This window comes from Mobula hypostoma, chromosome 3 (genome assembly GCF_963921235.1).
Source record: "Mobula hypostoma chromosome 3, sMobHyp1.1, whole genome shotgun sequence".
NCBI lineage: Eukaryota > Metazoa > Chordata > Chondrichthyes > Myliobatiformes > Myliobatidae > Mobula > Mobula hypostoma.
In genome coordinates, this window is record NC_086099.1 from 2,280,889 (window position 1) to 2,301,341 (window position 20,453).

Sequence of the window (20,453 nt, forward strand, 5' to 3'; positions counted from 1 at the left end):
TGGGAAGTGAGGGAGGAGATTGGTGAGCCTCTGGCGATGATTTTTGCATCATCAGTAGGGACAGGAGAAGTACCAGAGGATTGGAGGGTTGCAAATGTTGTTCCCTTGTTCAAGAAAGGGAGGAGAGATAACTCAGGAAATTATAGACCAGTGAGTGTGACTTCAGTGATGAACAAGTTGTTGGAGAAGAACCTGAGAGGCAGGATTTATGAGCATTTGGAGAGACAATCTGATTAGGGATAAACAACAGGAATTCTGCAGATGCTGGAAATTCAATCAACACACATCAAAGTTGCTGGTGAACGCAGCAGGCCAGGCAGCATCTATAGGAAGAGGCGCAGTCGACGTTTCAGGCCGAGACCCTTCGTCAGGCCTTTTCACTCATTAATGACATGATTTATTGTTAGTTAGTAAGACAGTCCCGTACTGCTTCTTATCATGATATCCCCATCAAAGATTACGGGGAGAAGACCGGGAAATGGGTTGAGGAGGAGAAAAAAAAGGGTTTAGCCATGATTGAATGGTGGAGCAGACTTGATGGGCCAAATCACCTAATTCTGCTCCCATATGTTGTGGTCTTATGGTCTTGTATCCCCATGATTCTGTTAACCCTTAGTCCTCAAGTATAATTTTTCCTTCATAGTACTCCTACAGGACTCTCAAGTCCTTTTGCACCTCTGAGTTGTTAATTTTGTCCCCGTTTACAAAATTGTCGACACCTTTATTTCTTCTACCAAAGATGACCATACATTTTCCTACGGTATATTCCACCTGCCACCTCTCTGCCCATTCCGTCAGTCCTTCTGCAGAATCTTTGCTTCCTCAACACTACGTACTCTCCAGCTAACGTTGTATTGTCCGCTAGAAAAGGATCCTTTTATTCCCGCTCCTGCCTCCTGCCAGTCAGCCAATCTTCCGTCCATGCTAGTATCTTCCCTGTAATACCATGGGGCTCTTGTTAAACAGCCTGATGTGTGCCACCTTGTCAAAGACCTGAAAATCCAAATAAACAACATTCACTGATTCTCCTTTGTCTATTTTGCTTGTTATTTCTTCAGAGAATTTTCAGATTGGTCAGGCAAGATTTCCCCTCAAGGAAACCGTGCTGATTTTGGCCTATGGAGCACTTGGTGACACAAGACAGGATGAAGTCAGCGTGGTTTCCTTAAGAGAATATCTTGCCTGTTGAAACTGTTGGAATTCTTTGAGGAGATTACAAGTAGGAGAGATACAACTCCTCCCTTGGAGGGTCAGATACCCTGAGCCAATAGGCTGGTCCTGGACTTATTTCCATCTGGCATAATTTACTATTGTTATTTAATTATTTATGGTTTTACATTGCTATGTTTATACTCTATTCTTGGTTGATGCAACTGTAACGAAACCCAATTTCCCTCGGGATCAATAAAGTATGTCTATCTATCTATCTATTTGGAATTTCAGAAGGCCTTTGACAAGGTGCTCACGTGAGACTGCTACTACATGAGGCTAAGGTAGTAGAAGTAAATGTGCAGTCTATTTTCTAACGGGGAGAAAATCCAAAAAACTGAGATGCAGAGGGACTTAGAAGTCCTTGTGCAAAACACCCTAAAGGTTAACTTGCAGGTAGAATCAGTGTTGATGAAGGCAAATACAGTACAGGTCCACAATCTGTTATCTGAAATCCTTGGGGCCAGTTGCATTTTGGAATTCAGAATTTTTCGGATTTCTGACACCGCCCCCCCCCCCCCGCCCCACCACCAATACCAAAAAACACGTATGCTCAAGTCCCTTATTTAACTTGTCTCAGTGCAGTGGAGTTTAGGACCCATCAGCGCACCAAACCTACGCACATCCTCCCGTGTACTTTAAAGCATCTCTAGATTACTTATAATACCTAATACAATGTAAATGATATGTAAGTAGTTGTTATACTGTGTTGTTTAGGGAATAATGACAAGAAAAAATTTTATTTCCAACAAAAACATTCAATAAAACATAAAAATATACATCTTCAAACAAATCGAATCAAACACATGGCAAATGACTTATTGGAATAAATGTAGAATGTCACTGTCACCATAAAACTTCAGTAACTTGTCTTTCTGTTTATTTAAATCATACACAGTGGTAGTTCCGACACTATTTTCTTCAGTAAGACACCGCACAGACACACCACGACTAAGCTTCTGCAATAACTCTACTTTCTGCGTTATTGATAAAGATAGATGCTTCCTTCTCTTTTTCTTATTGTTACCCGTAGGGGTATCTGCAGCTCTTTTTGACATTTTCACAGTGAAATTAAACACAAAGTCAACAGTGAACACAAAATATCAGCGCACAGCAAATGCACGTGTAACCAGTAGGAGCGCTGAGCCACAACTGACATCTGGTGGCCTCTGCTGGTGCTGCCACGTCACACCTGAGTGACGTCAGCTGTTGGCGGGAAAATCTTCGGTTTTCAGAGCTTTTTGGATTTCAGAATTTTGGGTAGTGTGCACCTGTAAAACGTTAGCATTCATTTCAACAGTTCTGAAATACAAGAGCAGGGATGTGGTACTGAGGCTTTATAAAACACTGGTGAGGCCTCACTTTGAGTATTGTGAACAGTTTTGGGCTCTTTATCTAAGAAAAGATGTACTGGCATTGGAGAGTGTCCAGAGGAGGTTCACAAGGATGATTCCAGGAATTAAAGGGTTATCATATGAGAAACGTTTGATAGCTCTGTGTCTGTACTCGTTGAAATTTCGAAGGAAGAGGAGAGATCACATTTAAACCTTTCAAATGTTGAAAGGCCAAGATAGAGTAGATGTGGAAAGGATGTTTCCTATGGTGGGAGAGTCTAGGACAAGAGGGCACAGCATAAGGATAGAGGGATGTCCATTTAAAACAGAGATGTAGAGAAATTTCTTTAGACCATAAGACATACAAGCAGAATTAGGCCATTTGGCCCGTCGAGTCTGCTCCACTATTCAATCATGGTTGATCCTCTTTTCCCTTCCTCAACCCCATTCCCCGGACTTCTCCCCGTAACCTTTAATGCCATGTCTAATCAAGAACCTATCAATCTCTGCCTTAAATACATTCAATGACCTGGCCTCCACAGCTGCAAATTCACCACCCTCTAGCTAAAGAAATTCCTCCTCATCTCCATTCTAAAAGGGTGCCCCTCTGTTCTGAGGCTGTACCCTCTGGTCTTAGACTTTCCCACCATAGGCAACATCTTCTCCACATCCATTCTATCAAGGCCTTTTAACATTTGATAGGTTTCCATGAAGTCATCCCCTCATTTTCTGAATTCCAGTGAATACAGGCCCAGAGACATCAAATGCTCTTCATATGACAAGCCATTCAATCCTGGAATCATTTTCGTGAACTTGTTTTAAACCTTCTCCAGTTTCAGCACATCCTCTCTAAGATGAGGAGCCCAAACCTCAGAATCAGAATCAGGTTTATTATCACTGGCATGTGACATGAAATTTGTTAACTTAGCAACAGCAGTTCAATGTAATACATAATCTAGCAGAGAGAGAGAAAAATAATAATAAACAAACTAGTAAAACGAATATTGAATAGATTTTAAAAAACATGCAAAAACAGAAATACTGTATATTAAAAAATGTGAGGTAGTGTCCTAGGGTTCAATGTCCATTTAGGAGTCGGATGTCAGAGGGGAAGAAGCTGTTCCTGAATCACTGAGTGTGTGCCTTCAGGCTTCTGTATCTCCTACCTGATGGTAACAGTGAGAAAAGGGCATGCCCTGGGTGCTGGAGATCCTTAATAATGGACGCTGCCTTTCTGAGACACCGCTCCCTAAAGATGTCCTGGGTAATTTGTAGGCTCGTACCCAAGATGGAGCTGACTAGATTTACAACCTTCTGCAGCTTCTTTCGGTCCTGTGCAGTAGCCCCTCCATACCAGACAGTGATGCAGCCTGTCAGAATGCTCTCCACAGTACAACTATAGAAGTTTTTGAGTGTATTTATTGACATACCAAATCTCTTCAAACTCCTAATAGCCGCTGTCTTGTCTTCTTTATAACTACATCGATATGTTGGGACCAGGTCAGATCCTCAGAGATCTTGACACCCAGGAACTTGAAGCTGCTCACTCTCTCCACTTCTGATCCCTCTATGAGGATTGGTATGTGTTCCTTTGTCTTACCCTTCCTGAAGTCCACAATCAGCTCTTTTGTCTTACTGATGTTGAGTGCCAGGTTATTGCTGTGGCACCATTCCACTGGTTGGCATATCTCACTCCTGTACGCCCTCTCGTCACCACCTGAGATTCTACCAACAATGGTTGTACCGCAGATTTATAGATGGTATTTGAGCTATGCCTAGCCACACAGTCATGTGTATATAGAGAGTAGAGCAGTGGGCTAAACACACACCCCTGAGGTGCGCCAGTGTTGAACGTCAGTGAGGAGGATATGTTATCACCAATCCGCACAGATTGTGGTCTTCCGGTTAGGAAGTCGAGGATCCAATTGCAGAGAGAGGTACAGAGGCCCAGGTTCTGCAACTTCTCAATCAGGATTGTGGGAATGCTGGTATTAAATGCTGAGCTGTAGTCGATGAACAGCATCCTTACGTAGGTGTTTGTGTTGAGGGTTACCAGTGCTTTATAAAGTCTCAACATTACATCCTTGCTTTTATATTCTAGTCCTCTTGAAATGAATGCTAACATTGCATTTGCCAGTCACTATTAGGGAAGTTGAAGTCATCCATGACAACACTGTAACTTTTGCACCTTTCCAAAATCTGCCTCCCAATCTACTCCTCAGTCTCTTTGTTGTTATGGCGGGGGGTGGTTGTCTATGGAATACTTCCAACAGAGTGATTACTCCCTCGCTGTTTCTGATTTTAAGATCTTAAGACATAGGGGCAGAATTAGGCCATCATGGCTGATCCTTTTTTTAATCTCCTCCTCAATCCTGGTTCCTAGCCTTCTCCCTGTAACCTTTGATCACATGTCCGATCAAGAAACTATCAATCTCTGCTTTAAATACACCCAAAGACCTGGCCTCCACAGCTGCATGTGGCAATAAATTCCACAAATTCACCACCCTCTGGCTAAAGAAATTTCTTCGCACCTCTGTTTTGAAAGGGCACCCCTCTATCCTGAGGCTGTGCCCTCTTGTCCAAGACTCTCCCACCATGGGAAACATCCTTTCCACATCTACTCTGCCTAGACCTTTCAACATTCAAAAGGTTTCCGTGAGATCCCCCCTCATCCTTCTAAATTCCAGCGAGTACAGACCCAGAGCCATCAAACGTTCCTCATATGATAACCCTTTCATTCCTGGAATCATCATTGTGAACCTCCTCTTGATCCTCTCCATTGCCAGCACATCTCTTCTAAGATGAGGAGCCCAAAACTGTTCACAATACTCAAGGTGAGGCCTCACCAGTGCCTTATAAAGCCTCAGCATCAGATCCCTGCTCTTGAAATGAATGCTAACAAGGCATTAGCCCTCCTCACCACTGACTTAACCTGCAATTTAACCTTCAGGGTGTTCTGCACGAGGACTTCCAAGTCCCTTTTCATTTCAGGTTGTTGGATTTTCTCCCTGTTTAGAAAATAGTCTGTGCATTTATTTCTACTACCAAAATGCAGGATCATGAATTTTCCAACATTGTATTTTATTTGCCACTTTCTTGCCCATTCTCCTAATCTGTCTAAGTCCTTCTGCAGCCTTCCTGCTTCCTCAACACTACCTGCCTCTCTTTGATACCAAAGATGATACCAGTCTTTGTATCATCTGCAAACTTGGCAACAAAGCCATCTATTTCATCATCTAACTCATTGACATACAGCATAAAAAGAAGTGGTCCCGACATCGACCCCTGCGGAACACCACTAGTCACTGGCAGCCAACCAGAAAAGGATCCTTTTACTCCGACTCTCTGCCTCCTATCAATCAGCCAATGCTCTAACCATGTTAGTAACTTTCCTGTAATACCATGGGCTCTTTACTTGATAAGAAATTTCATATGTGGCACCTTGTCAAAGGCCTTCTGAAAGTCCAAATATACAACATCCACTGCATCCCCTTTATCTATCCTACTTCTAGCTTCCTCAAAGAATTCCAACAGGTTCGTCAGGCAGGATTTTCCCTGAAGGAAACCATGCTGACTTTGTCCTATCTTGTCCTGTGTCACCAAGTACTCCATAACGTCATTCTTAATTGACTCCAACATCTTTCCAAACACTGAGGTCAGGCTCACTGATCTACAATTGCTTTTCTGCTGCCTTCCTCCTTTCTTAAAGGGTGGAGTGACATGGAGCCCTCTGACACCAGGCCAGAGTCCATTGATTTCTGAAAGATCATTGCTAATGTGGTGTCTGAAAAGAGGATGCTGTCCAAGTTGCATGCCATCTTGGTCAGTGTCTCCCATCCACTACATAATCTACTGGGTGGGCACAGGAGTACATTCAGCCAGAGACTCATTCCACCGAGATGCAGCACAGAGCGTCATAGGAAGTCATTCCTGCCTGTGGCCATCAAACTTTACAACTCCTCCCTTGGAGGGTCAGACACCCTGAGCCAATAGGCTGGTCCTGGACTTATTTCCTGGCATAATTTTACATATTACTATTTAACTATTATGGTTTTATTACTATTTATTATTTATAGTGCAACTGTAACGAAAACCAATTTCCCCCGGGGTCAATAAAGTATGACTACTACTACTACTACTACTACTAATGTCTCTACAATCTCTAACACTAGCTCTTTCAGAATTCTGGGGTGCAGTTCATCTGGTCCAGGTGACTTATGTACCCTCAAAATGCTGGACAAACTCAGCAGGCCAGGCAGCATCTATGGAAAAAAGCACAGTCTATGTTTTGGGCCGAAACCCTTGGCAGGACTGGAGAAATAAAGCTGCGGAGTAGATTTGAAAGGTGGTGGGGGGGTATCAATCATCCCTGCTGTGGACCACTTCTACAAAGAAGGGATCCGTATGCTCCATGATTGCTGGACTAAGCGTGTACACGTAGGAGGGGACTATGTTGAAAAATAAATGTGCTAGGTGTTAAATTGACTCCTTCTACCTAGGCCACGAACTTATCAATCACCTCTCGTATAACTTTGAGTACTGTATTTGCTACTCTTTCGGATTCTGCACCCCTAGTGCACTGATACTCACTCTGCTGGCTGCAGTTATGCCCTATGATCTGCCTGCCCTTCCTGACAGTCTGACTGCACACTATCTTTGCTTTTTAACCGTCTGTCCTATCCTGACAGAGTCCCTTAATTTCGTTTCCAACCCCCCTGCCAAATTAGTTTACACCCTCCCCAACAGCTCTAACAAACCTGTCTGCAAGAATATTGCTTCCCCTCGGGTTCAGGTGCATCCCGTCTCTCTTGTACAGGTCACACCTCCCCCAGAAGAGATCCCAGTGATCCAAGAACCTGAAGCCCTGCCCTCTGCACCAGCATCTCAGTCACGCATTTATCTGCCAAATCATCCTGTTTCTACCCTCACTGGCACATGACAAAAGTAGCAATCCAGAAATTACTTTAGCCAGAAGGTGGTGAATTTGTGGCATTTGTTACCACAGGTAACTGCGGATGCCATATCAGTGGGTGTATTTAAGGCAGAGATTGATAGGTTCTTGATTGGACATGGCGTCAAAGATTATGGGGAAAGGGCTGGGGAGTGGGGCTGAGGAGTTAAAAGAAGAAGGATCAGCCATGATTGAATGGGGAGCAGATTGATGGGCCAGATGGGCTAATTCTGCTCCAATGTGTTTTGGTCTTATGGTCTATTTTATCATGTGCCTTCAAGTTCTGTGAAACCTGATCCTTAATAATGGAATTGAACATCGACCCAACCACTGAAGTCAGGTTAACTGGCCTATAATTTCCTTTCTTCTGCCTCCCTCCCTTCTTGAAGAGTGGAGTGACATTTGCAATTTTCTAGTCCTCTGGCACCATGCCAGAGACCAATGATTTTTGAAAGATCAATCCTAACGCCTCCACATTCTCCACTGCTTCCTCTTTCAGAACCTTGGGGTGCAGTTCATCTGGTCCGGGTGACTTATCAGCAATACCTTCAGACCTTTCAGGTTTGCAAACATCTCCTATCTGATACCAACTGCAGTCACTTTTGCCTCCTGAACACTTGTAATTCTGACATACTGCTGGTGCCTTTCACAGTGGAGACTGACACAGAATAGTTCATCTGCGGTTTATCTGTCTCCCATTGTGGCCTCTCCAGTGTCCTTTTCCAGTGGTGCAATGTCCACTTTCACATTTATTATATGCCCTCTATTTTGCAATCAGCTGATTGCTGTGTTATTAATCTGTACACATCATTAGTTGTTCGGTGTTAATAGAAATATTAAGTGGTACCTATAAGTAACTGGACCACTGATGCCCATTTTAGGCTTTGTCCTCGCCATTCAGCTTCCGAACTCATTGCAGAATTGATCCAAGTGTCAATAATTGAATTCCATAGGTGAGGTGGGATAGGTGCCTTTGACAGTAATGAATCATTTGCCCAGTGTAGCATCAAAAACCTACTGTAAAACTGAACGGTTCAGAATGAAAGAGAATGATAACTATTGGCTGGAGTCCAACCTCGCTCAGAGGAAGATGGCTGTTGGGGTCAATCATTGGGGGCCCATGTGTTTCAGGCTTCTTTATAGCATCACCCCAGACCACTACTTCAATGGTTACATAACCAATTATCTTACCTCCATTATCAAATCCAAAGTGAGGGAATTAACCTACTTGAAGTGTAAATAAATGTTCGTACATGTTCGGCACAGCATTGTGGGCCGAAGGGCCTGCATTGTGCTGTAGCTTTTCTACGTTCTAAATATTCCTTCCCTCCCGCATGGCCCTCCATTTTTCTGTCATCCATGTGCCAGAAGATCGTGAACACGGCGCAGCACATCACACAAACCAATCTTCCGTCTGTGGACTCACTTTACACCGCACGCTGTCGGAGCAGTGCTGCCAGAATAATCAAAGACACGATCCACCCAGCCAACACACTTTTTGTCTCTCTTCCCTCCGGGAGAAGGTTCAGGAGCTTGAAGACTCGTACGGCCAGATTTGGGAACAGCTTCTTTCCAACTGTGATAAGACTGCTGAACGGATCCTGACCCGGATCTGGGCCATATTCTCCAAATATCCGGACCTGCCTCTCAGTTTTTTTGCACTACCTTACTTCCCAATTTTCTATTTTCTATTTATGACTTATAATTAAAATTTTTAATATTTACTATCGATTTGTAATCCAGGGAGTGTGAAGCGCAGAATCAAATATCGCTGTGATGATTGTACGCTCAATTGTTTGGTGACAATAAAGTACCTAAGAGTCTCTTATATGTTCCTAATGTATCTGCCTCTACCATCACCCCTGACAGCATGTTCCATACACCCAGCACTCACCGTGTAAAAAAAAAACTTCACCTCTGACATCCTACCAACACTTTCCTCCAATCTCCTTTAAAATTATGTTCCCTTGTTATTTGTTATTTCCACTCTGGGAAAACATCTCTGACTATCCAATTTATTAACGCCTCTCATCATCTTGTACACCTCTATCAAGATGCCCAAATTTAATTGAATATTTTAAATTAAAATATATTAAAAATCATCATTTTAAAAAGGAAAATGAAATAGTTAAAACAAGTTTTTAATATTTTCCTCTTGCTTCTTAGACCATAAGATACAGGAGCAGAATTAGGCCATTTGGGCTATCGGGTCATGACTGATGCAATTTTTCTTTCAGCCCCAATCTCCTGCCTTCTCCCGTATCCCTTCATGCCCTGACCAGTCAAGAATCTATCAACTTCTGCCTTAAATATACATAGAGACTTGGCCTCCACAGCTGCCTGTGGCAAAGAATTGCACAGATTCACCACTCTCTAGCTAAAGAAATTCTTCCCGATCTCCATTCTAAAAAGACATCCCACTTCTCTGAGGCTGTGTCCTCTGGTCTTAGGCTCTCCACGTCCACTCAATCAAGACCTTTCACCATTTGATAGATTTCAATGAGGTCTCCCCACATTCTTCTGAATTCTAATCAATACAGGCTCAGAGCCATCAAATGCTCTTCTTATGACAAGCCATTCAATCCTGGAATTATATTTGTGAACCTCCTTTGAACTTTCTCCAGTTTCAGCATATTGTTTCTAAGATATGGACCCAAATCTGCTCACAATACTCCCAAGTGAGGCTTCACCAGTGCTTTATAAAGTCTCTACCTTACATCCTTGATTTTATATTCTGGTCCTCTTGAAATTAATGCTAACATTTCATTTACTTTCCTCACCACAGACTCACTCTGCAAATTAACCTTCAGGAAATCCTGCACAAGGACTCCCAACTCCCTTTGCACTTCAGTTTTTTTTCTATTTTCTCTCCACTTAGAAAATAGTCAACCTTTCATTTCTTCTACCAAAGTGCATGACCGTACACTTCCTGACACTGTATTCCATCTGCCATTCCTTTGCCCATTCTCCTGATCTAATGTCCTTCAGCAGCCTCTATTTCATCAACTACCTGCTTCTCCACCTACAACAAAGCAAAAATTAGCGGGAAGGTCGAGGATTGGGAGCAGACTCTATGGGCCAAATGGCTGAGTTCTGCTCCTGTGTCTTATGGTCTTACCTTCATATAGTCTGCAAACTTTGCAACGAAGCCATGAATTCCATCATTCAAATAATTGACATGTAACGTGAAAAGAATCGGTCCACTAGTCATCGGCAGCCAACTATTTTATTCCCACACTTAGCCTCCTGCCAGTCAACCACTGCTTTATTCATGCTAAAAGGTTTCCTTTATTTCCACAGGCTTGTAGCTTGTTAAGCAGCTTTGTGTGTGGCACCTTGTCAAAGGCCTTCTGTAAATCCAAATACACAACATCAACTAATTCTCCTTTGTCTACCCTACCTGTTGTTTCTTCAAAGAATTCCAACAGATTTGTTAGGCAAGATTTTCTCTTGAGGAGGCCACGCTGACTTTGACCTATTTTATCATGTGCCTCCATGTACCTAAAGACTTCATCCTTGATAGTGGACTCCAACATCTTCCCAACCACTGAGGTCAGACTAACCGACATATAGCTTCCTTTATTCTGCCTCTTTCCCTTCTTGAAGAGTGGAGTTAATTTGAAATTTTCCAGTCTTTCGGAACCATTACAGAAGCTAGTGATTCTTGAAACATCATTACTAATGCCTCCGCAATCTCTTAGCCACCTCTTTCAGAATGCTAGGTGTACACCATCTGGTCCAGGTGACTTATCTATGTTCAGACTTTTCAGCTTTCCAAGAACCTTCTCTCTAGTTATGGTAACTTCACACACTTGGAAGTTCCACCATACTGCTAGTGTCTTCCACAGTGAAAACCGATGGAAAATACTTATTCAGATCGTTCACCATTTCCTTGACCCCCATTACTACCTCTCCAGCATTGTTTTCCACCTTTCTGATATCCACTCTCGCCTCTCTTTTATGCTTTATGTATCTGAAGAAATTTTGGTTATCTTCTTTAATATTTTTGACTAGCTTACTTTTGGATTCCATCTTTACCTTCTTAATGACTTTTTTGTTGCCTTCTATTGGTTCTTAATCCTTTGTCCTTTTAATTCCCACTGAAGTAAATTGGTTTCAGATTATGCTTTAGGCTGGATATGCCTGGCCCGATACTGATCTGTGCCTGTGAGACTGGGCAGTACCATCAGCTGGATGGGAAGACCAGCAACAGACTGCGTTCCTCAGCTTGATGCTGATCGGTGCCATTGGGATTGGGCAGTTTGATGCCAAGAGCAGCTGTAGACAGTGTTCCCACGCCTGATAACTGATCTGTGCCAGTGAGATTAGGCAGTACCATTAGTCATAGTCATAGTCATACTTTATTGATCTCGGGGGAAATTGGTTTTCGTTACAGTTGCTCCATAAATAATAAATAGTAATAGAACCATAAATAGTTAAATAGTAATATGTAAATTATGAAATAATTCCAGGACCAGCTTATTGGCTCAGGGTGTCTGACCCTCCAAGGGAGGAGTTGTAAAGTTTGATGGCCACAGGCAGGAATGACTTCCTATGACGCTCTGTGCTGCATGTCGGAGGAATGAGTCTCTGGCTGAATGTACTCCTGTGCCCACCCAGTACATTATGTAGTGGATGGGAGACATTGTCCAAGATGGCATGCAACTTGGACAGCATCCTCTTTTCAGACACCACCGTCAGAGAGTCCAGTTCCATCCCCACAACATCACTGGCCTTACGAATGAGTTTGTTGATTCTGTTGGTGTCTGCTACCCTCAGCCTGCTGCCCCAGCACACAACAGTAAACATGATAGCACTGGCCACCACAGACTTGTAGAACATCCTCAGCATCGTCCGGCAGATGTTAAAGGACCTCAGTCTCCTCAGGAAATAGAGACGGCTCTGACCCTTCTTGTAGACAGCCTCAGTGTTCTTTGACCAGTCCAGTCTATTGTCAATTCATATCCCCAGGTATTTGTGATCCTCCACCATGTCCACACTGACCCCCTGGATGGAAACAGGGGTCACCGGTACCTTAGCTCTCCTCATTAGCTCAATGGGAAGACCAGCAACAGAGTGTGTTGACAGATTTGACTTTAACTTCAGAACTGTTGGCATTGCGAGCAAGTGGTCAGTTTCTTTCTGTCCCTCACCTTTCCCAGGTCATCAACGTACAAATTCCCCCTAGTGTTAGTAATTAATGTGAATATTCTCTCTGAACAAGATGCATGATTGGTCATAGGAAGTTTAAGTAATTTTCATTCCGTCGGTGATTATTATTTTGATTAAACCTATCATTATTGGTGTCAGATTTAATATTATTTAGTATTGTGCCAAATTGATATGTTTATTAGATATACAACACAGACATCAGGTGAGAGGTACACATACGTTTAACTACAAAATGAAAGCATTCACAATTTCCGCAGTTGATCATGAGACGGTTCGTCTCAGACTTGTGGGACAAACACAGCATTTCTTTGCATCCCAGACAAAGCATCCTCTTTTTGTGTGTTCATCTGACATTTTCATGACATTATTCTCCAAGATCCATTGCAGTGAGGGCTTCCCTTTCTGTGTGCATCCCAGACAGGCCCCGCTTCCTCTTTCTGTAAATGTCCCAGACAGGCCCCGCTTCCTCTTTCTGTAAATGTCCCAGACAGTCCCCTCTTCTTCTTTCTGTAAACGTCCCAGACAGTCCCCTCTCCCTCTGTCTGTAAACGCCCCAGACGGACCCCTCTCCCTCTTTCTGTAAATGTCCCAGACAGTCCCCTCTCCTTCTTTCTGTGTGCATTCCAGAGAGGCCCCGCTTCCTCTTTCTGTAAATGTCCCAGACAGTCCCCTCTCCCTCTTTCTGTAAATGTCCCAGACAGTCCCCTCTCCCTCTGTCTGTAAACATCCCAGACGGACCCTTCTCCCTCTTTCTGTAAGTGTCCCTGACAGTCCCCTTGCCCTCTTTCTGTAAATGTCCCTGACAGTCTCCTCTCTATCTGTCTGTAAACATCCCTGACAGTCCCCTCTCCCTCTGTCTGTAAATGTCCCAGACAGTCCCCTCTCCCTCTTTCTGTAAACGTCCCGGACAGTCCCCTCTCCCTCTTTCTGTAAATGTCCCAGATGGGCCTCTCTCCCTCTTTCTGTAAATGTCCCTGACAGTCTCCTCTCTATCTGTCTGTAAACATCCCTGACAGTCCCCTCTCCCTCTGTCTGTAAACGTCCCAGACGGACCCCTCTCCCTCTTTCTGTAAACGTCCCAGACAGTCTCCTCTCCCTCTTTCTGTAAACGTCCCAGACAGTCCCCCTCCCTCTTTCTGTAAACGTCCCAGACAGTCCCCTCTCCCTCTTTCTGTAAACGTCCCAGACAGTCTCCTCTCCCTCTTTCTGTAAATGTCCCAGACAGTCCCCTGTCCCTCTTTCTGTAAATGTCCCAGAGGGGGCCCCTCCGTTACTGTGTGTGCCCCTCACAGGGAGCCCCCTTTTCCGCGTGCATCCCACGCTGGGTCCCCCCTTTTCCACATTTATCCCAGGCGGGCCCTGCGTTTCCTCGTGCGCCCCAGGCAGGCCCCCCCTTTCTACATGTATCCCATGCCGGGTACCCCCCCCTTTTCCACATTCATCTCAGGCAGGAGCCCCCCTTTCTGCGTGCGTCCCAGGGAGGGGCCCCCCTTTCTGCGTGCGTCCCAGGGAGGGGCCCCCCTTTCTGCGTGCGTCCCAGGGAGGCCCCTCTCTGCGTGCGTCCCAGGGAGGGGCCCTCCTTTCTGCGTGCGTCCCAGGGAGGGGCCCCCCTTTCTGCGTGCGTCCCAGGGAGGGGCCCCCCTTTCTGAGTGCGTCCCAGGGAGGGGCCCCCCTTTCTGCCTGTGTCCCAGGGAGGGGCCCCCCTTTATGCGTTTGTCCCAGGGAGGGGCCCCCCTTTCTGCGTGCGTCCCAGGCAGGGGCCCTCCTTTCTGCGTGTGTCCCAGGGAGGGGTCCTCCTTTCTGTGTGTGTCCCAGGGAGGGCCCCCCCTTTCTGCAGGGGACCCCCTTTCTGCGTGCGTCCCAGGCAGGGGCCCCCCTTTCTGCGTGCGTCCCAGGGAGGGGGCCCCCCTTTCTGCGTGCGTCCCAGGGAGGGGCCCCCCTTTCTGCGTGCGTCCCAGGCAGGGGCCCCCCTTTCTGCGTGTGTCCCAGGCAGGGGCCCTCCTTTCTGAGTGTGTCCCAGGGAGGGGTCCTCCTTTCTGCGTGTGTCCCAGGGAGGGGCCCCCCTTTCTGCGTGCGTCCCAGGGAGGGGCCCCCCTTTCTGCGTGCGTCCCAGGGAGGGGGCCCCCCTTTCTGCGTGCGTCCCAGGGAGGGGCCCCCCTTTATGCGTTTGTCCCAGGGAGGGGCCCCCCTTTCTGCGTGCGTCCCAGGGAGGGGCCCCCCTTTCTGCGTGCGTCCCAGGCAGGGGCCCCCCTTTCTGCGTGTGTCCCAGGCAGGGGCCCTCCTTTCTGAGTGTGTCCCAGGGAGGGGCCCCCCTTTCTGCGTGCGTCCCAGGGAGGGGCCCCTCCTTCTGCGTGTGTCCCATCCTATTTCTTCTGGTCTCAAATGAGACCATACCATTTCCAATGTGATCCTTTTCATGCATCTTTGTTGCTTTGTGGTGGGATTATCAGTTGCTATTAGTATTTGTTTATGATTGTCACACATCCGAGATACAGCGAAAAACCTGTCTTGTATACTGTTCATACAGGTCAGATCACCGCACAGTGTATTGAGCTAGAACAAGATAAAACTATAATAACGCAGAAAAAAGTGTAAAAGCTGCTGAGAATGTGCAATGCAGTTACCGAATGAAGTGTAAAATCATAACAAGCTGGATTGTGAGATCAAGAGTCCATGTTACGGTGCTAAGCAACCCTTGAATAGTCATATAACAGTGGGGTAGAAGCTGTCCTTGAGCCTAATGGGATGTGCTTTCAGGGCTTTTGTATCTTCTGCCTGATGGGGGAATGGAGAAGAGCGAATGCCTGGGATGGATGGGGTCTTTGATTCTGCTGGAGTATGAGTAGACCGCAGGGACACGAGGTTGGCTCCTGTGACGTGTCCACAACTCGCAGTTTCTGCAGTCGCGTGCAGAGTAGTTGCTGTACCGAGTGTGATGCCTCCCTAATATGGCTGCAGTTTCATCTCCATTTTCTGTTTGGACCTGTTGTACAGCTTCCCAGCCTTTGTTACTTCAGTCAGGGAACTGACTACTTCTCACAGTTCGTACGCAGATCTCATTCCCTGTGTGGCCATATCTCTTCATTTATTTGTTTCCCTGTAACAGCCTGTGTCTTGAGTTACCTCTTAGTTTCATAATAACAGCCAGTTCCTCTGCTTACCGTTGAGTCATTGGATGCCATTAGAGATGTCGAGGGATAGCCTCATTGTTTCATATCTCACCACAATCAATTATACCAGTGAGATCTGAGTCTTGGTACAATGTCCCGGCTGGTGCAGCTGGCAGAATATTATTGCCTGTCCCATGCCAGTTTGGTTCATCCTATGATCAATCAATCCTGGTGATATGCTCCTTGAATTAAATCAATATTGATTGTCATAGTTGTGTCTTAATTTTTTTTGTGATCTGGGCATTATTTGTTGTTGCTCCTGAATCTATCACATAGTAGAAATGTACAATGTGTGTTGGCTGAATATCCTTCCTGTTTCTAAAAAAAAATTTCAAGCTGTTGTTTAGCAGGGAGCTGACTGTAATAAAATGCACCATCAGGAAACATCTTGTCTGACTTAGCAGATAGCCCTAGTCAGCTTGTGGAAAATTCTGTGCATGCACCTTGCTGAGAGCTTGATAATACGAAAGCCAAATATGATGCTGATAAAAATCTAGTCAGGAGGAAAAGAAAAGCTTACAAAAGGTTCAAAAAACTAGGTAACGATAGAGATCTAGAAAATTATAAGGCTAGCAGGAAGGAGCTTAAGAATGAAATTACGAGATCCTGAAGGGGACATGAGATGGCCTTGGTGGGCAAGATTAAGGAAAACCCCAAGGCATTCTACAAGTATGTGAAGAGCAAGAAGATAAAACGTAAGAGAATAGGACCAATCAAGTGTGACAGTGGAAAAGTGTGTATGGAACCGAAGGAAACCGCAGAGGTACTTAATGAATACTTTACTTCAGTATTCACTACGGAAAAGGATCTTGGCAATTGTTGGGATGACTTACAGCGAACTGAAAAGCTTGAGCATATAGACATTAAGAAAGAGGATGTGTTGGAGCTTTTGGAAAGCATCAAGTTGGATAAATCATCAGGACAGGATGAGATGTACTCCAGGCTACTGTGGGAGGTGAGAGAGGAGATTGCTGAGCCTCTGGCGATGATCTTTGTATCATCACTGAGGACGGGAGATGTTCCGGAGGATTGGAAGGTTACAAATGTTGTTTCTTTATTCAAGAAAAGGAGTAGAGATACCCCAGGAAATTATAGACCAGTGAGTCTTACTTCAGTGGTTGTTAAGTTGACGGAGAAGGTCCTGAGAGGCAGGATTTATGAACATTTGGAGAGGTATAATATGATTAGGAATAGTCAGCATGGCTTTGTCAAAGGCAGGTGGTGCCTTATGAGCCTGATTGAATTTTTTGAGGATGTGACTAAACACATTGATGATGGTAGAGCAGTAGATGTAGTGTATATGTATTTCAGCAAGGCATTTGATAAGATACTCCAAGCAAGGCTTATGGAGAAAGTAAGGAGGCATGGGATCCATGGGGATTTTGCTTTGTGGATCTAGAACTGGCTTGTCCACAGAAGGCAAAGAGTGGTTGTAGACGGGTCATATTCTGCATGGAGGTTGGTGACCAGTGATGTGCCTCAGGGATCTGTTCTGGGCCCCCTACTCTTCGTGATTTTTATAAATGACCTGGATGAGGAAGTGGATGGATGGGTTAATGTACTTGCTGATGACGCAAAGGTTGGGGGTGTTTTGTGGATAATGTGGAGGGCTGTCAGAGGTTGCAGCGGGACATCGATAGGATGCAAGACTGCGCTGAGAAGTCTGCTATAATGATCTGTTAACTATCACCAATCTCCAAAAGCAGGGAGTAAAGTGATATGTATAAACTTTTCAGATTTGTTTAATGGTTGCAGATTGGTGTTAGAGATAAATTTCATTATAGTGTTCTTGCCAATTCTGTTCGTCTATTTGATAATGTTTCTGTTCTGTTTCATTGATGTTGCCTTTATTTAGGTAAACAGACCTTAAAGATATTTGATGGAAATGACACTGTGAAGCGGAATCAATTTCGACTGATTACTGTTCCACGAATTTCAAAAACAGAAGAAGTAGTGGTAAGTCCGTTCAAGAATCAAACCTCAATTAGGAAGATGAACTTTCACTTAAAATTTAGATGATTTTGCTCACATAACTTTTATAATGAAGTTGTGCTATTTGTGGAAGCCCTTTCAGGCATTTTTCCTTCATCTTTAGCAGCAGGTGAGGTTCTAGAGGTTGGAATGTGGTATTATTGTTTAAAAACGGGTGGCAAAAGCAGGCCAGTGAAGCCTGCTACCTGCGTACAGACAGAACCTAAAGAGCACGGCTCCAGAGATCGGGACAACCAAAAGGTGGTCACGGGAGGCTGAGGAATGGTTATAGGATTGCCTTGAGTCAGTGGACTGGGCCGTGTTGAAGAACTCATCTGAGGACCTGAATGACTACACAAGCTTTGTTACAGATTTTATTCAAACAGCTGTGGATATGTGAGTCCCTACAAAGTTGTTCAGGGTTTTCCCCAGTCAGAAGCCCTGGATGGACAATGAAATCCAGAATCTGCTGAGAGCCAGATCAGAGGCATTCAAGTCTGGAGATCAAGAATGCTACAAGAAGTGCAGGTATGATCTCCGGAAAGCCATCTCTCGGGCGAAGTGGAGAATCCGGACTAGACTGGAATCAATGAGGGATGCTCGACAGCTGTGGCGGGGTTTGAAAGCCATAACTCCCTACAAAGCTAAATCTTGTGACATGGGGGACAACAGAGCTTTGCTTCCAGGTGAGCTCAATGCCTTCTATGCTCGCTTTAACCACCAGGTCAGAGAGGAACCATCATGCACCCCCATGTCTCCTGGTGATCCTCTGGTGTCAGTATCTGAAGATGATGAGTGGGCTGCCTTCAAGAGAGTGAATCCAAGGAAAGCATCCGGCCTGGACGGAGTACCTGACTGAGTACTGAGGAGCTGTGCTGACCAACTGGCTGGTGTATTCACGAATATCTTACACCTCTCACTCCGGCTGTGTGTGGTACCCACCTGCTTAAAGCAGGCTTCAATCATACCAGTGCCCAAGAAGAGCATGATATCCTGTCTAAATGACTGTCGCCCATCCTCAGTGATGAAATGCTTTGAGAGGCTGCTGTTGAAGCCTGAGAACCTCCTTGAACAATTGGATCCTGGATTTCCTCACGTGTCGACCCCAGTCAGTTTGGATTGGCAAGAACATCTCCTCCAGAATATTCTTCAACTCAGGAGCACCACAGGGATGTGTACTTAGCCCCCTGTTCTATTCACTTTACACCTATGAATGTGTGGCTCAGTATAGCTCCAACACCATATACAAGTTTGCTGATGACACCACTGTTGTGGGTTGTATCAAAGGTGGTGATGTATCAGCACACAGGAGAGAGAGAGATTGAAAACTTATTTGAGTGATGTAATAACAACAACCTCTCACTCAATGTCAATACGACCAAGGAACTGATTGTAGACTTCGGGAGAGGGAAACCAGAGATCCAACATCGGAGGTTAAAAGGTGCAGAGGGTCAGTAACTTTAAATTCTTGGTGTCACCATCTCAGAGGACTTGATCTGGACCTGTCATATAAATATAACTGTGAAGAAAGCATGACAGCACCTCTCCTTCCTCAGGAGTCTGTGGAGGCTTGGCATGTCATCGAAAACTTTGGCAAGCGTCTATAGATATGTGGTGGGAGGTGTGCTGGCTGGCTGCATTACAGGAACACCAGTGCCTTTGTAAGGTAGTGGATTTGGCCCAGTACATCACGGGTAAAACCCTCTCAACCATTGAGCACATCTACATGAAACAACGAAACATAGAAAACCTGCAGCACAATACAGGCCCTTCGGCCCACAATGCTGTGCTGAACATGTACTTACTTTAGAAATTACCGAGGGTTACCCATAGCCCTCTATTTTTCTAAGCTCCGTGTACAAAACATTGGCGTAGAAAAGCAGCATCCATCACAAAGATCCTCACCCACCCAGACAATGCTGTTTTCTCGCTGCTGCCATGTGGTAGAAGGTACAGGAGCCCCAGGACTCGTACTTCCAGCTTCAAGACAGTTACTACCCTTCAACCTTCAGGCTCTTGAACAAAAGGGAATAACTACACTCATTTAAGGACTTTGTTAAATTGTTATTTCATACTCGTTATTTATTGCTATTTAATTATATCTGCATTTGCTCATTTTGTTTACAGTTAACAATTCCTGATGTTTACAGTTACTGTTCTATAGATTTGCTAAGTATGCCCGCAGAAAAAGAATCTCAGGGTTGTAGGTGGTGACATGTATGTACTCTGATAATAATCTTTACTTTGGACTTTGAACTTTGGTGGTAAATTGTTGGAGGGGATTCTGAGCAATAGGATCTACCAACATTTGGAGATTAAGGACAGTCAGCACTGCTTTGTGCTTGGGAAGTTGTGTCTGACAAATTTATTGTTCTTTGAAGAGGTAACCAAGAGGGTAAGTGAGGGTAGGCAGTGGCTGTGGGTCAGGGATGTCTCTGATTGCGTGTACAGCATTCTGAAGTAGGAGGGTGATCAGCCAGATGTCATGGTGCACATCAGTACCAATGACGTAGGAAGAAAGAGTGAGGAGGTCCTGGAGAGTGAGTATAGAGAGCTTGGTAGGAAGTTGAGAAGCAGGACCTTGAGGGTGGTAATCTCAGGATTGCTACCTGTGCTAGGTGCCAGTGAGGGTAGGAATAGGATGCT

At 45.0% G+C, this 20,453-nt stretch overlaps 1 protein-coding gene across 1 annotated transcript in view; it reads left to right on the top strand.

Annotated features, from left to right (window-relative positions):
- LOC134343814 (diacylglycerol kinase theta-like) overlaps window positions 1-20,453 on the top strand; it is a 231,988-nt gene that overhangs the window by 84,159 nt on the left and 127,376 nt on the right. The window contains exon 8 of the mRNA XM_063042563.1: window positions 17,692-17,792. Coding sequence (XP_062898633.1) covers window positions 17,692-17,792 — 101 coding nt within the window. The remainder of the gene's footprint in view (window positions 1-17,691; window positions 17,793-20,453) is intronic.